Source organism: Tachysurus vachellii, chromosome 1 (genome assembly GCF_030014155.1).
Source record: "Tachysurus vachellii isolate PV-2020 chromosome 1, HZAU_Pvac_v1, whole genome shotgun sequence".
In the NCBI taxonomy this organism is placed as follows: Eukaryota; Metazoa; Chordata; class Actinopteri; order Siluriformes; family Bagridae; genus Tachysurus; species Tachysurus vachellii.
The window spans coordinates 6,634,704-6,658,345 of record NC_083460.1 but is presented as its reverse complement, the minus strand read 5'-3'; the positions used below and the strand labels follow the sequence as shown (position 1 = coordinate 6,658,345).

Genomic DNA, 23,642 nt, shown 5'->3' with positions numbered 1-23,642 from the left:
CACAAGCATGCCAAATGAAAGTATGTCTAAAAGTCCAAATTGAGTTTCCCAAGTTAATCTCCATGTATAAGAATTTCAACACATTTTCCTATATTGAGAAAATTCTATGTAAATTGATGATTTCAGAGATGAGAAAACTGTTCAGTTATGAGGTAGCAACACCTTCATCAGAGGGCAACAACCAGGAAGCTTTAATAGTATACCGAATACTGTCTGAAATGTATCTACAAAATGTAATGCAACGTCAAATGTAGACCCCGTTACAATGTATTCACCTTATTTTATAAAATAATTTAATCTCCAGGATTACTGATTAAGTTGTAATTCTGTAATCAAGCTCATATGTACATAGGGAATATTTTAGTCAGTATTCATCGGTATACTGAGGCAACAGTGGTTAAAGTGATAAATTACTGACTACTGGTCTATGATCAGGGTTGTCTCTACTTGTATGTGTTGCTTGATCCTAGTTCACAATATTCATCTAGACAGACTAGAAGAATTTGCAACTTTCGTGTCTTATTTGACTAAGTATTATCAGTATGTAAATGTTAATGGAGAGTTTGGCGTTCCACAAGTCTATGTTCTAGGCTCTCTACTTTTTTGCTTCATGCTTTCTACCCCTAGGTACAATTATTCGTAATAACGGCTTTAACCTCTATGGTGCACAGCTATGACATACACCAGCTTAATAAAGTTGAGAAATGTGAAAACACAACCTGTTTAGTGGTTTTCAGGGATTTATATTTTGGAAAATAGAACCGGTCGCATTTGTAAGAAAGTATCATGAGTAAAATAGATGCGAAAAATAACTGCAGTTCAGAGTCCCAATAATGGAAATGGAACATGCCGGTCTTTTCACATATCAGGCTCATGTCACCTACTGAGCACCTGAAAGAACTAATCAAATGCTCAGTGATTAACTGGCATGGGATGAGTCTTGAGGGATCTGAAGTTTGGGAATGGTGCCACAGGGTCAGCCCACAAATCAGGACTCATTTATATGCTGGACAAATTTTGCGTGTAAATCATCAACCCAGACGTTGATACTTGCATCAGAAAATATGGTCAAATGAAATACTGGGAAAGTACTTGCTATAAGTAAAAGGTAAAGTTCCAGGTTAAAGTGAAATAGTTCTTAAAAAATATATAAAACCATACTTGATAATGTATCAAGTAATGTTGGCAATGCAACTTATCTCATCCATTACCATAAAGATCTTGGTAAGAATTGACCAAAGTGTAACACTAAGTATCTGTCTTTCTCAGAGGTCTTTGCAGATTCACTGCACCAAGTAAATGAAGATGATTTGGATTCTGAAGCTGCAGCTCTTGCTGCTTATGTTAATGGGAGCAGTTATTAAACAAAATCCAAGTAAAAAATCAAGCACGTTAGGAGTGAAAGCAGTCTGACAACATGAAACAAGGAGCACACTGGACTGCATAATCAGGTATGATGAGTAATAAGCCAGCCCAAGATCAATTGCCATTTCCCAAAAATAACAAACAAACAAAAAATAAACCTTGTAGTTTAGCCCACACCAACATCTCTTTTACTTCCAATTAAAGATTCAGATACAATTATTTGGGGCAGTAAACAGATCCAGATACACAGATGGTGGCATTGTGTTACGTTGCATTGAGAGAACTGAAACTAAAATGTATACAGAATTAACATTTATTTTTGGAAGTTTATTTCTAGCACATAAAAAGCACATATCCTATTTTCTTTAATCTCCAACTTTCATTCATTCATTCATTCATCTTCTACCGCTTATCCAAACTACCTCGGGTCACGGGGAGCCTGTGCCTATCTCAGGCGTCATCGGGCATCAAGGCAGGATACACCCTGGATGGAGTGCCAACCCATCGCAGGGCACACACACACACACACTCTCATTCACTCACACAATCACACACGGACAATTTTCCAGAGATGCCAATCAACTCACTAAATTCTAATAGGGTTTGTCTACAGATGTGTTATTAGGTTTTTTTTAGTTGTTTTTCTATTTCTGAAAATTGTTACAAATATGTGTGGATTTATTTTTTTGCTATTTCTATAAGCAAAAGATATATTTTCTTGTCTATTCAGTCATGATAAAAGCTTTCAGTTATTTAATGTGCTGAAGATTTACCTAATCTTAATCCTTGTCCTCACTGAGCTCTGATTTGCTAAAGACTCCACCAGTGCTGTTTATCTTAAATATCTTATACAGAGTGACACGGTTTTGCCATTGAGTCTGAACTTCTGTTTGACAATGAACTGATTCAGACAGAAATGACGCATGCAACAAGATAAAGCAAAAAAAAATACAACTTTGCCACAGTTATTATGTTAATATGACCAAACCATACTGTGAACAAAATCTGAACCTTATCGTAATTTCATTTTTCATTTTTGTTTACTCATATCAGTACAAGTCAGATGTCAACTCTGTAAAATAATTAGACTTTCAAAGAACCGATAACTCTTTGTCAGTGAGCATGATGTTGCTTTCTCTGAACCAGTCGGGTTCTACAAAAACAAGTACTCAAATTTTCTCCTTTCTAATCAACACTTAATATGTCAATTGATGTATGACATCATTTCCTGTCTTTCTGAGCACACAGCTGTGATTTATGCCAACCCAACGTGGCCGTGTGCCCGGTGATTGGGTCACCATGGTGATGCTCCTGATCTCCATAACTGTAGTTGTGGTGCAGTGGGTCCATATCGGCATATTCAGGCCTGATGTGCAGCTTGGAAATGAGGTTGGTCTCCATGTGCCTGTCCATGGAGGTGACTGGCTGCAGACTATGGACCTCGACCACAGAGCGTAGTGAGCGTGACTGAACTAGAAGGGACACACACAAGCAGGAATCTACATTAGTGCATTAACAGTCAATGCATAAACTTTTGGTAAGAGCTTCTACTCCTGGTCTGATCAAAATTCAGTTCAGAGTCCCAATAATGGAAATGGAACATGCTGGTCTTTTCACATATCAGGCTCATGTCACCTACTGAGCACCTGAAAGAACTAATCAAATGCTCAGTGATTAACTGGCATGGGATGAGTCTTGAGGGATCTGAAGTTTGGGAATGGTGCCACAGGGTCAGCCCACAAAACAGGACTCATTTATATGCTGGACATCAAATGTTGGACGTTGATACTTGCATCAAAAAATATGGTCAAATGAAATACTGGGAAAGTACTTGCTATAAGTAAAAGGTAAAGTTCCAGGTTAAAGTGAAATAGTTCTTAAAAAATATATAAAACCATACTTGATAATGTATCAAGTAATGTTGGCAATGCAACTTATCTCATCCATTACCATAAAGATCTTGGTAAGAATTGACCAAAGTGTAACACTAAGTATCTGTCTTTCTCAGAGGTCTTTGCAGATTCACTGCACCAAGTAAATGAAGATGATTTGGATTCTGAATGATAAGTAATATGATAAGTAATAAGCCAGCCCAAGATCAATTGCCAAAACTGCTTTATGTTCCATCTTCAAATAGGACTTGAGAAAAAAATACTTCAATCATACCAAATTAAAGGAAATTCAAAATTGAGCTCACTTAATTTCTGCTAGCAAATTTAACTGGCTCATTATGATTATTTTCAAAAAATGACCCCAGGTGTAAGATCAGAAATCACTGCATCCCTGGGGTAAAAAATAATGACAAAGAAAGCTATCACCTCAACCGATCTAAACATGTCTGAGATGAGACATGATATCCAGGTCTCTTGTCTAGCTCTGAGCTTCATGAATTATCCAGTGCTTCGAATTCCTCATTTCAAACTCCTGCTAATAAACTGGTCAAATTCTCAGCAGTGAATGGTTTGCATAAGAAAACACAAAATCAATGTTTTTTAGGACTGCCTTATATATTGTTACTACATGTATTGTTTTGTTCTAAATGACCATACATTTCGTACGTACATATTTTGGCACATTTCTGTATATATTTCCCACACGGTCTAGTTCAGCTTCAGCTACCAGACACGATGTCTCTATTTTGAGAGTCTGTACATAATATAATATAATCTATCTATATATAATCTATTTGATTGTAACCTTGGTTGACCTGTGCCAGTTTATGACCCTTTTGCTTGCATAACATATCATATATAGTTTTTTAACCAATTTCACTTTTATCTTTTATTTTAAGAAGCGTTCTATATATTTTTAGTCGTACTTATTTTTGGGACGCTTAATAAAACAAACTACATTTGCATCCTTCCTCCAAGTGTTTGTTTGTGAGAAAAATAAAATTGTGTTTTCTTATATTTCACCAAAACAAAAAGAAATGACAATTTACTAATAGTCAGTTCGTCTAATCCTTGCTAGCAGCATGTGAGTTCCTTACACAGTGAATTCCACACTTTATCAAGTCATTATATGGACATGAATCATTCTTAATTCGGTTTCTAATCGGCTATCAGGTGTCAAAATGTCTCACATGTTCCTGCACCACTGGTGAAATAGAAACCTTGAATGCAATTCTTCCAGACTTAAAATCCTAGAACTTTTCTTCAGGTTAAGAAAAAAATACAAATAAAACACATTTCAGCTCAGAAAACTATATATCTATATATCTATATAGCTATATATCTATATAGAAATATATACTATATATCTATATAGAAAACTATATAGCTTTCTAAAACTATATACTGTATAGTACCTTCACAATGTGAAGGATTTTCTAATGCTGCTATACAAGTAGGTGATGCATTCAAACTTTCAGCTCACTAAGACACACACCTTCGCCTGTGCTAAACTCCTCAGGATCGCTCGTCCTGCTGTGGGCCAGTGGTTGGAACCTGGGGAACAGGATGAGAGAGAAAGACAGCAGTAGCACCTGGAAGAAAGATAGATGAAATGATTTAATTGCAATATTATCTTTTATCTCCACAGAATTTATCACTTTCAGTTCATCTGCATCTAGCATGTGGATTATCATATCTTTATGCTGTTCTGCCTTGTAGTTAGACACATATATATTGTGTCTTAGGTCCATTATGTTATTTGCACTTGATGCAGTGTATTTTTTATCCAGTGTTTTGTATTATGCTCTGAATTCTAGCACAGCTTTGTAGGCACTATAATTAGTTTCACTATATTCATATATTAACAGAAGATCTACTGTATTGCAATCCAACAACTTGTATTCTGATTGCGACTTTCCAGTATTAATATTGAAGCCGTAAAAATATCTGATCGGATGCAACATATAAATTGCAAAAAAAAATATATACAGTATATATATAATCTCTGTTGTTTCATCCCTCAAGTAAGTTTGTCTTGGGACCTAATTGCCTTTAAGTGTAAGAACAAAAATTCTAGGAATCTACTATGTACTTCACGTCAGTTCTGCAAAGTTCAGGTCAAGGCTTTGGCATCTGAATTCATCTGATTTTCGCATCAGTCTTTCCACACCACTTATAAATTATTCATTTATCACATCAAGCAGCTTGAATACTATGGGATAATGAGTGCTTTACTTGTGTACTCATTAATAAACTCCACATCTAGGGCATGATGCCCCTGTGGAGCAGGTTCACGTGTGAACAGAGTGCAGTGTCTGGCATACACGAGCATCCACTACATTATATATCAATTTAGTGGTAACCTCACTCTACAGTGGAAATGTCAGACTTGTAGCATCAAAATTGCTGAAGGTGGAAGGAATATTCCTGTTTTAAACATATGTATTGTGTATGCGTGATTACAAGAGACAATAATTGTGACACAAAAATATGGGTTTTATGTAAATGTTGACTGATGCTCCACCAACTGGCTTTAGAATTCTAGTATAAACAGGTTTTTAGTATAAATGTGTGTTATACAATTTGATAAATGCATATGATAGTGTAGGAAAAACAATTTGTAGCCTACATGTAATTTGTAGCCTACATCACTTTGAACAAGGAGTCGGTTTAAAAAATGCAGTCAGTCTACCTAACAACCTTGATAGGAAAAGTGTGCTTTACTAACAGAAGAAATGTCATTATTTAGAATTCTGAATATAACCGATGATGTGTGAGGTGGTCTGAGAAAACCTGTCTCATGTTAGCGTAATTGATTTCTATTAAAATTCTGTTGTCTATATCTCACCAAAATATGTTTATTTCCTTTTTATGTTTTACCTCAGCAAAAAATGATATTAGGATTGTAACGAGATAGTTTTTCCAAGTTAGCCTGCCTATAAATTTCTAAATCCTTTATTTAAAATCAAAAACTGTGTGATGTCCTCACAGGTTCCTCACATTTCCTGACTGACCAAGATGACTCAACTGACCAAGATGATATATATGATGAACAACCAGGGTAAGATTTTGAAACTTTAAACTGTTTTTGACGAATCACAAAGACCTTCAGTTTGCATAGACCTTCAGTTTGCATGACGTCAATGACATTATGTCTCGCTTGTCACATGGTCACTCACCATGATACACGTGCCAGTCTGAGCAGGCTTGTTCAAGCTTTTCATAACCAGGGCTTGCAGCCTTCGTAACTGCTCCATCAGAGACCTGAAAGGGAAAGAGAATAAGCGAGAGAGAAAGAGAGAGCGAGAGAGAGAGAGAATGGTTTAATAATGAGAGAGTGGTGTAATAGCAGGAAATAGATACTTCAATTATCATCTGTGGCACTTTGTGTCTTCAGCCTGATTCAAAATCAGTATTGATTTAATGTTGATGTTAAACTAGCGGTTAATCGTTTAATGGGCAGTTTTTCTGGGACATGCGGATTAAAATCCACAATCATTTAATATTTTATGCTTTTAGAAATACACAGGAAATTATTTGTGTTTAAAATAAACGGTGCACTTTTGTAGTGATAGACGTTTAGGTAACGGTGGATTTTACGACATATCCTCACGCTAGAGCTGTGCTAAAGCCTAGAAATTCTCTGAGGCAGCGACAAATTGGTTCAAAGACACTTGTGGAAAGTGCAAAACCTTCCAAACGTTGGAATAATTCACCAGGGAGGAAACGGAGAATGTCAAATGGAGATGTGTCAAATGACTTTATCTATCTAGCCACCTCTAACTGTTTTTCAGTGCACTTTTAATAAATGTTCAAAAGATTTCACTCTGCATTTTTTCCTTACGTTCAGTAATAACTGTTGGTAAAAGGGCTAAAAACTAAACAGCTGAACAGATGAACGGTTTGAGTTGAGCAATGCTTAGATCATAAGGTCTCATAGATGGCATAAATATAGATGTGGATGATTTGGGGAAAACACTCACTCACTCACTCACTCACTCATTTTCTACCGCTTAAACGAACTACCTCGGGTCACGGGGAGCCTGTGCCTATCTCAGGCGTCATCGGGCATCAAGGCAGGATACACCCTGGACGGAGTGCCAACCCATCGCAGGTCACGCACACACACTCATTCACTCACACAATCACACACTACGGACAATTTTCCAGAGATGCCAATCAACCTACCATGCATGTCTTTGGACCGGGGGAGGAAACCGGAGTACCCGGAGGAAACCCCCGAGGCACGGGGAGAACATGCAAACTCCACACACACAAGGCGGAGGCGGGAATCAAACCCCCAACCCTGGAGGTGTGAGGCGAACGTGCTAACCACTAAGCCACCGTGCCCCCCGGGGAAAACATTTTAAGACAAATTAAAGGCTTACATTTAAGACATTAAGACATTTTTTATGTGTTTCATGTATTCACCTGCCATCAGTTAATATATTAATGCACTTAAAGTCACTTTAGCATTCTATGTAATTTGACATAAACTGACCTCTGAGGCCACTATTTGGACCCCCTCAGATCGCCCCTTTAAACAGCTATATTTGAATCGATTCTTATCACAGATTAAGTTACAAATCCATGAATTATTTAAAAAAAAAAAAAAAAAAAGGTCATTGGAATAAGAATGCAGAAATTTACCATGTATAATACATGAGCAGTGTTATTATGCTACTTTGGTGAATGATCTCATTACTACATGGTGTAGATTGATTGTGTTGTTATGAGGAGCCATACGTGTTGGTTTTCTCCAGCTGAATCACTTTCTTCTTCAACTCCATATTCTGGGCACCGCAAGCAGCCATTCTAAATAATACATTTTATCACCTATTAATAACTCATACATTTATAACAGGAACACACAGAAATATACACACGTGTACGTACACATTCATGAATCACTTCCAGTATGTATTGAGCTTCTCTGCTAAGTCGTATCCTATGCCTTTATTTCGCTCAGTCTAAGTGCTATCACACCTGAACACACACGCTGAAGAGTGTGAGCTTAACAAATTATAATTGTACACCACAAACTTTTGAATGGCAGGCAGGCAGCAGGAGATCATATAAATCAGACAGCTATTCTTCCAGCGGTTTCTCACACCCATGCATACTTTTTCACAGCCATTCATGCTTTGTATGCCTTGTTTATTTTCAAGGCCTTTTATTTATTTGACGCTTTTAAAGATTTCTGAGCATTGAGGGAAAAGAGCAAGAGACCTTACCTTCCTTCTAGGCTATCAAGATACTCTTTCTTCTTCTTTCTGCTCTCCTGTGCAGACTGTTTGTTCCGGATCTTTCTGCGAATCTTTTTCAGGACCTTCTCTTCATACTAATGAAAGGACAGAAACAACAACACACACTTAGATCAAATAGTGAACAGTTAAAATTTGCCCCATACTGTGGATAATTTTTTTTGCAATTAAACAGCCTTAGACTCAAATAAGTGTAGCACACAGCTTTTATTAATATTTCAGACAGGATAAAAGACGCGTTTCTTTAATCCAACAGAGAATCAGCCAATAAAGTGGATTAAAAAAAGTTCATCTCAAGCCCAGGACTAAAACACAACAATGTCTACTGTTAATTAATGTTAAAGTTGCTATTGCTATTTATTTATTTATTTATTTATTTTTTTCATTTTCTTTAGTCATCTATTTTGCATGTGATATTTTAATCCAAGCTCAATTGGGTTAAATCAGACCTTTGATGTACTGGTATCAGGATGATATTCTTGTTCTTCATTGCCTATTTAACAGAGATTTTTGTAACATTTATCAATAAGAGTTCATGAATAATCCTGCAGTCATCCTAAATTAATAATTAAATAAATATGAACTAATGATGAGTTATGATGTACTAATCACGGACTAATCATGTGTAAATAATGACCATCTTACGTGCATGCTTGTTACTAACTCGAAGGTATAAACTGAATCATTTCTGCTCTATCTAAGACTAAAACAGTGGAAATCTTATCATCTTATAGTACGTATTTATATATAATATATAATCGTGATTGATAAAAGAATAACTGTTCCCCAGCTCTCTATCTAGAGCACATACTTGTATTACAGAGGGGTTTGAAGAGAAATGTATGGAGGATGACGCAAAAAGAGTTGAGATTATTATTTGTAATTAGTATTAGTATTACAACATTTGATGAAGATTATCAGTGTAAATTTTGAAAGCAGACTAGCACCGTTCCTGAAGTCGTGGCCTAATGGTTAGAGCATCTGACTCGTAACCCTAAGGTTGTGGGTTTGAGTCTCGGGCTGGCCACGACTGAGGTGCCCTTGAGCAAGGCACCAAACAGCCCAACTGCTCCACGGGCGCCACAGCATACTGTAAATGGCTGCCCACTGCTCTGGGTGTGTTTTCATGGTGTGTGTGTGTTCACTGCTGTGTGTGTGTGTGTGCACTTTGGGTTAAATTGCAGAGAACAAGTTCTGAGTATGGGTCACCGTACTTTGCCGTAACTTCACTTTTTCACTTTCATATGAGAAATTATATAAAGACTTTGAAATGCTGTATGTTTCATTCATATTCTGTTCTACATAGCATTTTTTATTTAGTTGAGTTAATGAATGCATTAAGTCATTTTATTAGTTCTAGCATACTAAATTATGTATGTACTTTATTCACGCATGAATTCATTAGTTCATGACTAGTACATGCTTTAATCTGTGATTAGTTCATATTGATGATTATCAAGTAAGTATCAAGTAACTTACTTTTTGCCATCACTCATGTTCCAGGAAATCGATGAATGTGTGAATGGTTTAAAGTTCTTCAGATAACTGACCAGACATAATCGCACAGTGAACTCTTTTTGAAATCTAAACAAAGCAATCACAGTGTGTACAGGAACAGCAGACGCTGAATTTATTAAAATATGCACAGATGTGCTTAGTTATAAAAATATCAATGTGATTGATATTGTGTGTGTGTGTGTGTTTGTGTGTGTGTGTGTGTGTGTGTGTGTGTGTGTGTGTGTGTGTAATTAGGACTTTTTTGTAATGTGCTCATTGCTTTCCTGGTCACATTCTCCCATCAGTTTATTTATGAGGTTTGTTTAACCTCAGCACATTTTATATTAGTCACATGTAGGAACACAGGGATGTGTGTATGCCCAGGTATAAAAAAATTCACTCAAGTACCCTACGCATATTAAAAGCATTTGAGATGATTAAATATTTAAATGACGTACATACATTTGTAAGCTATAGTGTTACCTTGGTTAGGGGAAGCTGGTTGGGTAGAGACACTCCTTCTTTGGCTAAAAGTTTCTTCTCTTCCTCATTAAGAACGAGATCCTGCAGCAAGTTGTCGGAAGGTTGCTTAGGCTTTACACACACACACACACACACACACACACACACACACACACACACACACACACATATTTATAGTTTGGTTGTGTCACATGACTTCTAGATATATGTATCATAATTAATTTAGACAGCTTTCACAAAAGCACGATTCCATTCTTGAGCGCAAAAGACATATACTTAGTTCACGACACAATTTATGAGTAGTTCACAATCTTTCACTATTTACTATTAACTTTTATACCACATCCGGTTAAATTCTCCATTCTGATTGGTCAGAATTCTATTTCATTGTACATATTTACACACAATCCACAATGATGGACAATCCGCTGTTCCATTTTTTCCATTTCCAAAATTAAATTTCATTTAATTTTAATTAGAGGAAAGTCTTCAAGATGAAAGGCTTTGAGGTTTGTTGGTAACATGATAATATTCATGTGCTGGTCAGAGGATCTATTGTTAATAATTAATCTCATGGACATTATAAATGTAACTAAAACTGAATAAAGTGTAGGTTGTATTATTTGTTAATATATACAAAATGTAATTTGTGGCAAATTGCTGTGGTATAACAGGAATAAAACACTTAATAATCCACGTCGGTGCGTTAACATAATCTCAGCGGAATTAAAGACTCTTAAGTTATTAAAGTTGATTATTGGCTGTTTATTTATTTATTAGCTGTGCTTTTTAAATCTATTTAGCCTACACTGCTATCATTTGCAGCATGTGTCATGCATGAATGAAAATTTGCTTCATTACAAAACTCCCACTAGTTTCAGCTTTGAAGTGTGTCTTACAGACTCTTGGGAAAAAGTGTGATTTGCTGATTCATTAGAAGAGAGACTCTTTGCTTTAATCTGGTTTAAAATGTACTGTCACATGCAAAAACCGATTTATCTTGAGCCAGAAAAGTTTTACAAGGGCATTGTGTTCAATATACAAACAGCTTGAACACCCACCATCCCCATCCCTGTCCCCTGGAGTCATTTGAACATCTGCTCTGTTGGCAAAAGTGGGTTTAATTCTGTTCAATTCTCATCCACTTTGCTTGGAAGCCTTGTGCTGCTCATTAAAAACCAAGTGTAAATGATAAGTTTTTTGTTTTTTTGTGTGTTTTGTATGTTTGCTTTGTTTCGCTCGGCTGTTTTTACACCATCGTGTCTTGTAGCTGAGTATGTAAATTGGGATTGCTGTACACTTTAACTCTTCCCACTTTGCTGAAGGCAAAGCTCAGTTGTGACAAGATCGGGTCAAATAGTGACAGATAAGAATCTGAAGCGGTGTCAAATCCAGAATGATAATGAATGAAGGTGACGGTAAGGCAGGCAGATTGTGAGAAACTGGTGTAACGATGTCCCAGCTAACAAGCAGGTGTCAGTGGTTTTGAAATTATAGAGTTAAAAAAACTGAAAAAAATATAGGATGTCATCTGAGTTATAAATTCATTTCATTCAGCTAAGTAATTGAGATTGATCAGACTACACACATTTACATTGAAGTCATTTGTCAGATTGCTTTTAATTCTCTATTGATGAATTACTGGTTCACTGGGTTACAGACTTAAGATACCATCAACCTAAAACTCAGTTGTTGTTTTTTGTTCATATTTAAACAGGGGAAGAAGTGCTAAAGTGTTTAAGTGTTTCGGGAAGAGGTAGGTCTTCACCCGTCGTTTGTGAATAGCCAGTAACTCAGCTGTTCGGACATCTAGGGGAAGTTTATTCCAACACCTCGGTGCCAGAACAGAAACTCGACAGAGTCTTGCTGTATACCTACTTCTTACTCTGAGAGATGGTAGAACCAGTTGAGCTTTGCTGCTAGCTCTGACGGACAAAGGCGCGAAATTTACACACACCGTCCTTGCAAAATGCAGTACGGTTTTATGTCGTATGTACAGAAATGACCATTTTTTTATTGTTTATTTCAGTGATACTGTTAATTCGGTGATACAAGTTGTACTAGTGACACCATGTACTACCACACAGATATTTTTGCTTTTTCTTCTCCAATGGACTTGAACCTACCTTTTTTTTATCCTACCTTTTATTTTTACATGAGATGTGCTGCAGTATTTCATCTATAAGACAGTATATCCTCAGTAGTTACATTGAAGATGCTTGTATAATTCAGTCAAAACTTTTTCTGTATCAAATCCTGTGACATTACCAGGCTATATTGAATATGCAATGAGTATGGAGACTAATACATAAAAAAAAATAAATAAATACTTAAAGCTTCACTGTGCATCACTTCTGTTGTCAGAATGCAGTTTTGACAGACAGGCTTCTCACTCAAAGCCATACATAATTATCAGTGGCTCAGAATAACTCTGTTTATGCAGTGAGATGCAGATTTACGTACTCTTGTGTCCGATGTGTCTGCTGCAGTCCCTCGACTTGGCGCTTTACTCGGTTGCCTCCTCATTTTCAGCTTTATTAGCATGTGAACCCCATAAGATACATCTCCCTTTCACTCTCTTCCCTTCCTGCTGCATTTCAAATCTTATTATAATACTCTGTGTGTGTGTGTGTGTGTGTTGTAGTGACGTGTATAGAATCATTTGCCAATATTCAAACAAACAGCAGACTTTTGTTTTTGCATAAGTATTCACCCCACTGGATATAAAGGTACACGCACTATTGGTTTTCATGTCTGCTAGTTCAAGATTTGAACAGTATACTAAATACATGCAAATGCTTTTTAATTTATAAATAAATAAATAACTTCCCAGAAAGTTTCATTGGGCAGATGTGTATCTGGAATAAACTAATTGCAGGAACGGAAGTTGCATAATGTGGTCTTTTTTGTAACTTATTGGTTAAGGTGCTGGACTACGGATTGGAAGATTGTGAGTTCAAATCCCAGGTCCACTAAACTGCCACTGCCACTGCTGGGCCCATGATCAAGACCCTTAACCCCTCAATTGCTCAGATATATCAAATGAGATAAAAAAAAAAATTAAAGCTGCTCTGGATAAGGACGTCTGCCAAATACTGTAAATGTAATTATGTATTTACAGAATTTAATTTTGCCTTTCTAACAAGGCTGGAATTGCTAGCTACTAAATGGTAGCGTTCAGAATTCAAAGCCCACCGGCCTTAAGAGTCAAAGCAAAATACAGCTTAACGTCTGAACGTTACAAAGCACTGACACTGGAGACTCCTTCTAACAGACAGAAGTTCGAATATTTGGAGCAATATTTGGACAGATACAGATAGTGGTATTCTGGGATATAATATACATGTATATTCAGTTTAGTTGTATAATATGAGCACACTCACAGGTTCTCCTAAATTAGAGAGGAGCAGATCCTTTACGCTGAGGTGGAAAACTGAAGGGGCATCTGAGCTTGACACACACTGAGGAACTGTCGAACTGTACAAAGATAGACTGGACTCCCAGGTCTCTGTACAGACACACACACACACACACACACACACACACATCCGTGTAAGGACCTTCTACTGACATAATTATTAATGCAAAACGAAATGCTATGCCTACACCTAACGCTAATCTTAATCTTAGAATTATAAATGAAATAATTTGTCTCCTATACTGTTTAAAACAAAAGCTGCCAGTTTTTTTAAACAAAAAAAGGTCCACATCTCAAGAGTTGTGGGGACATATGTAACTCACTCACTCTCATTTTGGAGATGGAGTGCCAACCCATCACAGGGCACACAAACACACTTTCATTCACTCACACAATCACACACTATGGACAATTTTCCAGAGATGCCAATCAACCTACCATGCATGTCTTTGGACCGGGGGAGGAAACCGGAGTACCCGGAGGAAACCCCCGAGGCACGGGGAGAACATGCAAACTCCACACACACAAGGTGGAGGTGGGAATCGAACCCCCAACCCTGGAGGTGTGAGACGAACGTGCTAACCACTAAGCCACCATGCCCCCCGACATTTGTAACATTTTTATATAAAAAAAAAAATACAAACTTGTGGTTTACCCAAACAGATACAAGCTGATATACAGTAGAGTATGTTCTGTTTATGCTTCATTATTTATGAGTTAATAACTAAGTTCCAGTACAAAACAAGGCCTCCCTTGAACACCATCTCATTTAAGAGGATAGAGTTTTGCTAATTTGCTAACATTAAGTGAAAGTGACGTGACATTCGCCTAAGTCTGGTGACCCATACTCAAAATTTGTTCTCTGTGTTTAACCCATCCAAAGTGCACACACACAGCAGTGAACACACACACACCGTGAACACACACCCAGAGCAGTGGGCAGCCATTTATGCTGCGGCGCCCGTGGAGCAGTTGGGGGTCCGGTGCCTTGCTCCAGGGCACCTCAGTCGTGGCCGGCCTGAGACTCAAACCCACAACCTTAGGGTTAGGAGTCAGACTCTCTAACCATTAGGCCACGACTTCCCCCCAGAAGTTGGTAACTGGCTACATTGAACAAGATTTGCCATTCTCTTTGCAAATTGCTATTTACATTTCCAGTAGCTAGCATAAATTGGCTAGTTAGCAAGTTAATTTCTGGCTAATGGTAAATAACGTTTATTTACATGATATTTAACATTTCATAAACTATTTTAATAAGTAATAAAAGTTCATATTCACACACAAAATATGACTTTCATTTCATTTCTCAGTTAAAAACATTTATATTGTAGAAAAAAATGAATACATTTACAGAGTAGATTTATGACACATTATCTTCACTAATCTTTCTAAATGTCTGATTGTTTCAAAAATGTTTTCTTTTCAGTCACCGAAGTCAAAAAACCTAAGAAAAAACCTTTAAGCAGCTACAGTATCCTTTTCCTCTAAATGTGAATGAACTGAGAGAAGAAATTGCTTCTTTTTTATATTTAAAACCTACCATGACTTGCAGAATGCTATCAAACACATTCAGGTTACATACTTTTACTACCTTAAATGCTAAATTGAACCAAGGTTTCTTACCGACATTAATAGAAACATCATGTTCTGCTGAGCTTGAGGCCCATGTGGAGTGCTGTTGTTGTTGAAGTTGATGATGGCACTGAGAAGGAGGATGAAGAGAAGGAGTAGAAACAGGAAAAAGATTGTGGTGCTGAGAGATTAAGGAGTCAAAGAGCATGTTGGAAGAAGGATGATTATGAGGAGGAGGAAGAGGAGGAGGAGGAGGACTGTCTAAATGGTCAGAGAGGGGATCATCACTGATTCCGCTATCACAGGGTGATGGGGCCCATAGAGGTGAGCTTGAGCCTGATCCACACTCACACACATTCAACAAGGAGTCCAGGAAATGATCAGCTCCATCATCACTGTGGGATAATAACTGCAGAAAGATGCACGTGCACACAGAACACATGGACACAACACACACACACACACACACACACACAAAAGTAGGTCAGAGCCTCATAATGATCCAAGTATCTGTTTTCAAAGGAACTTTATTCCCCACAGTGCGAGTACATGAAGGAACACACCACCCACTCCAATCTTTGTGAATCAAGATGAAGCCTTCGCTTTGCTAAAGGTATGACATCACCGATCACTTGTTTAAAGGAAAAAGGAACCTCAAGATCAAACCAAACAATCTCTACATGGAAGCTTGGCTTGTGCTTCATTTAATAAGAAGTCAGTGAAACTTTCGGGTCAGATGTGTCGTATTCCACTATACTCACACTTTGATCGGGGAATGGCCAGGCGAGGTTAACAAGGCCACCCTCAGGCTCTTCAGGAACCGAGTTGTCATCAGCTTGCTCAAAGAGGAGATCTAAGAGTTCCATCCCATTGATGCTCTGACAGAGACAAAAGCAAAACAAACTTTGATTATATCTAACTGGAAGGTTGAACCAAGCTGTCCATCACATGACCATTACATTTAATCCATCATTTAAAAACAGAATGTTTTTTATGACTAGCTCACAAACACATCAGAATACCCTACAGGAATGGCTTCATTATGTATTCTGTATTCATTTATCTAAGTTAAACAAAAGAATAAGTCATACTTGGATACCTCACTGTTTGTACAGTTCTTTAAAAATCACATCCTATTGTCTACATAGCGAAAATACACATATGTGGTGTCACTTGTCCTAATCATTTACACCTCTTTTATATTACTCACCGTTAGCACCCTCTATTTTTATTTCTCTGTGTTTCTTTGACAACCTTCTTGTGTTGTCATGTGTGTCACAGTGTCACTCATAATCTGTATGCTTCGTTCCACAGTTACTTGTTTTTATGTCAATTACTGTTTTGTTAGCACTTTGATTCATAAATAGTCTGCATTTGCATCCACCTTGGCCTCCATTTCATGAACGAATGATTGACAGTTACACAATTGTTATGAACTGACTGACACGCAGGAAGCCCCGCCCCCTTCTCACATTAGTAATATCGCGTTTTACTCACTTTAAATGAAAAAAAAAAATTAAGCTTACAATAATTTGTCATGTCTAACACATTATGATTGTAAATTATTGTAATGAATATACTTATTTATTTGTTTGTTGTTTATGTATTTATGTTGGGCTTTTTTTTAAGTAAATCTTTACATTTACCATATTTACCATTTAAATGTTATTTTAATATTATTTTTATCTTTACCGTTATTTATCGTACCATTATATGTGCTGGATAATGATTTTTTTAATGTGCTATGTAAAAGATAATGTCCAAGAAAAATGACATTTATGGAAAATCTATGTAGAAATTAATAATGGTCAAAGTACAGCAGCATTTAGAAACTTAAATAGATGTAAAACATTTTAGTGTTTCTTCTTTAATCCATCTTTTTTTCTCCATAACTCATTGGCTACTATTAAACAATTCTAATGGTTATTTCTGGTGCCTTAATCTCCTTCTGTCTCCCTTTAGATCCTTTTAGTTCAAACCTTTCCACACGCTGCCAATACGCAACCTCACAACCTCTGTTATAAAGCATTCATGTACTTAGAATACACTAATTGACATAAATTACCATGACAACTAATGATAAGAAGAAGAAGATATCACTGTAATATGTAAAGTGTCAAGACTACTCATGCAAGAATGACACAACTACAGATAAAACATTAAAGAAATTAGGAAAAATTGCTGACATTTTCACTTTAATAATCATTTTCAGTATGAGTGATAATCCAGAATACAGGAAGAGACAAAAGCAGAAAGAGTGACAGAGAATTGCGAAAGGTAAGAAAGGTTTCAGAGCATTCTCACCTTTTCAGGTCTCTTATCTTAAACTAGAAGTGCTAATAGATTTCTGATTGCAGAGTATGAGCCCTGGGAGTACAAACGAAACACCCATGAGTCTAAAATACCACACTTTTCCCCTTGTGCATATACCCTGTACACCATTATTTTTACCCTTAATAGAAACCTACTCTTTTATTCTGACAGAATTGTCAGATGACACATAATGAAAGTGGGATCAGAGATGTCAGGATCACTCAAATCTCTTGCCACTCTTCTATTGCGCATAGTTTCTGTAAGAAGCATTTTTGGCTTTGATTATTACTACGTTTTTGAAAATATATGGTTTCTGTGACATAGTTACTGTGATGGGGCTAAAACTCAGACACAGCAGCTGTCAAAAATCTCAGACTGATATTGTGGGTGTAAAAAAACCTGTACTTAACACTTGGCTCATGACAGACGATTTTTTGTCTCCAATACTGACAGATATCTATAGTACAGATCACATGGCTGTTTTAACAGATGTGTGTTCTGCTATTGATTAGATGCATTTTCTTGGAAACATTTCCACAGAAGGCTTGCAATAATATTGTGTTTCAAACAAATCCCTCTTATCTTCTCTTCTGTCTCTTGCTGACAAAAATGAATCTATGTTATTAGAGCTCTTAGCCATTAAATTTTGAAAATTTTGAAAATTTGTTATTGCACTGCTGTCAATATAAATATCTCTTTTATCAGGTATTTAGTAATATATTAATTTCGTGATATATATATATATATATATATATATATACATATATATATATATATATATATATATATATATATATATATATATATATATATATATATATATATATATAGTAGGGATGTAGTGAAACTTTCTGGAAATAAGCTCGGGTGTTTCTGTATTATTTCTTTTTTGCAATTCAATTCAATTCAAATTTATTTGTATAGCGCTTTAAACAATGGACATTGTCTCAAAGGAGCTTTACAGAACATAAACATAAAACAAAATGTTTATATAGTATAAAGAATAATAAGAATAAAGATTAATATAATACAAAAGTTCAAAAATAATATTAGATATTTTTAAATGTGTTTGTTTTTATCCCCAATGAGCAAGTCTGAGGTGACTCAGGTGACTGAGGGGAGGAAAAACTCTCTTTAATGGTAAAGGAAGAAACCTTGAGAGGATCCAGACTCAAAGGGGAACCTCATCCTCATATGGGTGACACCAGAGGGTGTGATTATAAATATACAGTCCCACAAATGTATTGATGAGGAGCTTGTTGTCCTCAAAGACCACATAGAGTTGGCATCTCTCTTTTTCTGTTTTAATAAAGATTTTGTTTTTTTTTCTGTTTTATAAAAAACAATTTGTGTTTTTTCTGTCTTATTAAAACAATTTGTGTTTTTTTCTGTTTTTATTAAACAAATTGTGTTTTGTCTATTTTATTAAAACAATCTTTTTTTTGTTTTGATTAAAAAAAGTTTTATCTGTTTTATTAAAACAATTTGTGTTTTTTTTTGTCGTCTTATTGAAGCAATTTGTGTTTTTTCTGTTTTATTAAAACATTTGTATTTTTTCTGTTTTAATTAAACAATTTGTGTTTTTTCTGTCTTTTTAACTTCCAGAGAGAGAGAAAAATGTGTCTTGTGAGGAAATGACTGTTTATAGCTGCTATAACAGGAACTATGATGTCTTGCATATGTTCCACAAGATTAAATATAACTATAAATGGTTCAAATGTGTGATGTGTTTCTCTTTAATTAAACCACATTGTATATGTAGACAAATTTCTCTGGTATAAGCCTGGAAGTGGTAATGAACCTAAGGTACATGAAATATGATGTGAACCAAAAATCATGAAGCTTTTCAGTTACAGAATGTGCATTTATACTTCTGAGTATAAAGGACTGTGTTTTTTGCTCTGGGAATAAACTGGGACATGATATTATCAGTTAATTTACTTTCAGTGTAGATTATGTTGAACATTTGTCTCCAAGGGCATTGCAACTATACCTTGCTTGCATGCGGCTCTGCAACTGAAGACTTTTCCTATAAAGGTCACCACAGGAATAAATAAAAGAATGAAGGACGATATCTTCTGTGTAACCAGCATGATGGCATCCATACTGTACTGATCACACTGAGCTCAGACTGATAACACTTATCTCACCTGGTATCTCAACTGTCTCACTGCTATTTTCTTTCAGCTTTGCACTATTGATTGTAGAATAACAGAAGGCTTTGTTGTCTTTTGTTGTTTTTTGTGCTTCATCTGTTATAGCTTGGTATTTCAACAAAAACCCACAGGTTTTAGTCTTTTAATAGCTCTTTGAATGTGTTCCTATGGGAAGACATGTAAGAGAATGTTGCTTTTTGAGCTCAAAATGCAGTTGTTTTGATTTAAAGTCATAAAGACCATTTGTGTAAAAATAATGGCACCTACCTTCTACCTGTTGTAACACGTTGTATGTACAGTACATCAACGACATGTGCTCTGTTTGCTATGTGGTCAAATGTATTCTGAGTATGTAGATCTAAAAATTGTGGCCATATTCCTAATGTAACTAGTAATCTTTTATGTTGCACCCTGTGAATTCGAGGGCAAGAACAAGCGATCTGACATAAACTGTGAAAAGTGTGTGGGAAAGATGTACACCATTTAGCTGTGTTTTATGGAGCGATTGGTTGTCTCCCCCAACAACCGAGGGAGAGCTAAGCATCACAGAGCTGAGTTTGTGTAGTAACATAAAGACAAAGTGAAAGTAGTGAAGCAAAATACTGTAGTTTGAACTGTCCGAAGTCTGTCTCGTCATGTGAAAGTGTCAAACATCCTAAATGCAATATTTTCAATATGCAACATATTTAGATCATTTGAACATATCACTGATGTATTTGTGTTAACAAACTAAATTACAATCCTTAAATATTCATACTTGCTGACACAGAATAGGTGTTTTTAAGCACTATTTCCGTTGTATTTTATTGTGTAGACAGTTTCGGTATTCCTAATCATCTCCTCATTGAGTTTAAGCTAAGCTTTTCCATCCACTCACCACGCAAATCTGTCATATACTCTTGATCTAACTAAAAATAGCCTATGTAATAACCAACACATTACGTTTGATATATTAATAAAATTAGAGCTAGCACTGATGTGTGTTTATTGGTTACAAATATATGTAGCTAACTCTAATACTATCTTTAACTATCAGCTTAGTTAAAATTTATGAAGCTTATAAGCATAAGATAGACCATAGATAGATTTTAGAGACTTTCAGAATGTCTTCATTTCTAATTTAACACAAATGCACCACAAGTCATGGCTCTAACAGTGTTTATACCTTCTACAGTTGGACTTGTTTTGGAGACTTGCTTGTTTAAAGCACAACATCAAACAGCATTTAAGCTGACTGTTTGAGAAATGTGTGTTCTGCTGTGTAGCAGATTGAGAACTTGATCAATAAAATGCTGACATGATTAACATACTACATAATACTTCAAATATCATTAACAAAACTAGATTTTAATTTAGGTCTATAATAAAGGCAATGATCCAAACTGATAAGAATAATAGTGACAATTTGGATTTTATAATATTTAAATCTTCAAATGTAACTTTGTAGTAAGTATAGGGGTAAAATGTATAACTCACTCTCACTCACTCACTCACTCATTTTCTACCGCTTATCCGAACTACCTCGTGTCACGGGGAGCCTGTGCCTATCTCAGGCGTCATCGGGCATCAAGGCAGGATACACCCTGGACGGAGTGCCAACCCATGGCAGGGCACACACACACACACACACTCTCATTCACTCACACAATCACACACTAGGGACAATTTTCCAGAGATGCCAATCAACCTACCATGCATGTCTTTGGACCGGGGGAGGAAACCGGAGTACCCGGAGGAAACCCCCGAGGCACGGGGAGAACATGCAAACTCCACACACACAAGGTGGAGGCGGGAATCGAACCCCGACCCTGGAGGTGTGAGGCGAACTTGCTAACCACTAAGCCACCATAAAATGTATAACTAAACTAAACTAAACTAATATATATCGGATAGGATTTACACATTGCAGACTTTAGTTACTAAATAGAGTAAACCTTATTCAATAAAACACTGTGTCAATTTTTTTTGTCTCAATTTTTGTTTACTTTTTTTTTGGAAAAACCAAAAAAGTTTTTTAGTGTATTTTTTAAACACGTGCACCAGTTAGCCTGAAACCCTGTTCACCTTTACAAACAAGCTTCTATTGTAACTGGAGCTTCCTTTCCTTCCTTCTGTCCCATTATCTCCTGTTTACTCTGAATATTACTTGACTTACTCTGCCAGATCTGTCCTAACCTCCTTCATTAAACCTCCTTCATCTGCCCTGTGGTCAGATAAACTTTAGGAAACCTAAACTTCATACTCATTACCCGTCATGCTTAGAGTTATTTGTAATTTTGAAACATTGCAGCTGCTTCACGGCATTGTTATCTTGTCGCTAACTACTTTTCCAAGCATTTTCTCTGCACTCAACCAAGAGCCATTAATGATCTTCTGTCTGCTGACTTTGTGTCCTCAGTCACACTTTCTTCATTTCCACAGGCATGAAGATGACCTTCAGATTTACCTCAAAATAGCTAATTAACTGCATACATAGCAATTATGAGTTGGACTTTACTTTTCACTATAAAACACTATGAATTTTCCATTAACATTAGAATGAGTCCATTAGGCTGTTAGTCCATTAGGCTGTGTGTGGATCTTGCTTTTGTTTTTAATTTTACTCTCTCCATTAAAACATTTTAGGTCATTTATTAAAAGCTCATTTTTGATCCCATCCATTCAACAACTATCATCCAGGTAATTGTTAAAGCCCTAAAGGTTCCTGCTAAGAGTGTGAGCCGTACAAAGTTCCTGCTCAGGTTCCTGCTTAATATTAGAGACCTACAAGTTCCTGCTCAAACTGAGAGCCCTACATGTTCCCTCTTAAGGTTAGTGGCCTAAAAGTTTCTGCTTTCTCTTCAGTGATTACTACATATTCTTTGTAAATTCAAATTTCTAGACAATTAAATAAACAAAACCCATGATATGATTCTTCCCATTGTTTCTTGCTTTTTATCTGTAACCTTTCTTTGTCTCTTTTGCCACAATTCCCTTATATACTGGGGACATATAAGGAATAGCTGCTAATCTGTCTAGTAAAAAGTGCCGTTAAACAAAATTCTATCATAGTCTATTATGTAGTAGTAGTATAGCTAATATAAATGACCAACTCAGTGAAAACAGTAAATCCACCCAGGAAGTGGAATACTTAATTGAAGATTATTGTTATAAACTTGTGTATCTTTTTGTTTCGTATATTTGCAAATGAACTTTCAGGATATTTTGGTTATACACAGTTCTATTAGCCACTTAGAATAACACCGGATAAATATGTTAAAGACAGAGAACATTAATCTATAGTAAAACAATATATATATATATATATATATATATATATATATATATATATATATATATATATATATATATATATATATATATATATACAATTTTTTTTATTCAAATATTTCATGTAGTAACAGATATCAACTCTAACATATTTCTAAGGACGTTTCTTTATTGCCCAGAGAGAAGATTAAGATTTATGAGTGAAAAATAAACATTTCAATACCTTGTCAGAAAGCAGCGCCATGTTCAAACTTGTCTTGGTTCAGTTTAGTGTTTTTCTCTTAGGTTTTCTTCTGGGAATCTTCTGGTGCTCTATGTACTCGGGTAAAGTCTGAATCACTATATCACTGGGTGATTGACGTGGGAATTCCACATATTATTGGTCCAAATGCTATGACTGACAGGTAACATC

The 23,642-nt window shown here is 36.0% G+C and overlaps 1 protein-coding gene across 1 annotated transcript; it reads right to left on the bottom strand.

The window, feature by feature from the left end:
• Nucleotides 1–1,524: 1,524 nt before the first annotated feature.
• Nucleotides 1,525–23,609, bottom strand: creb3l3b (cAMP responsive element binding protein 3-like 3b). Its single transcript, XM_060870340.1, has 10 exons — nt 23,454–23,609; nt 16,253–16,369; nt 15,543–15,900; nt 13,885–14,009; nt 10,502–10,612; nt 8,492–8,598; nt 8,004–8,072; nt 6,437–6,521; nt 4,753–4,849; nt 1,525–2,837 (listed from the first exon to the last, which is right to left on the bottom strand). Exons 1-10 carry the CDS (start codon nt 23,472–23,474, stop codon nt 2,587–2,589), a joined length of 1,341 nt encoding a protein of 446 aa, XP_060726323.1. The 5' UTR covers nt 23,475–23,609; the 3' UTR covers nt 1,525–2,586.
• Between the last annotated feature and the right edge of the window lie 33 nt (nt 23,610–23,642).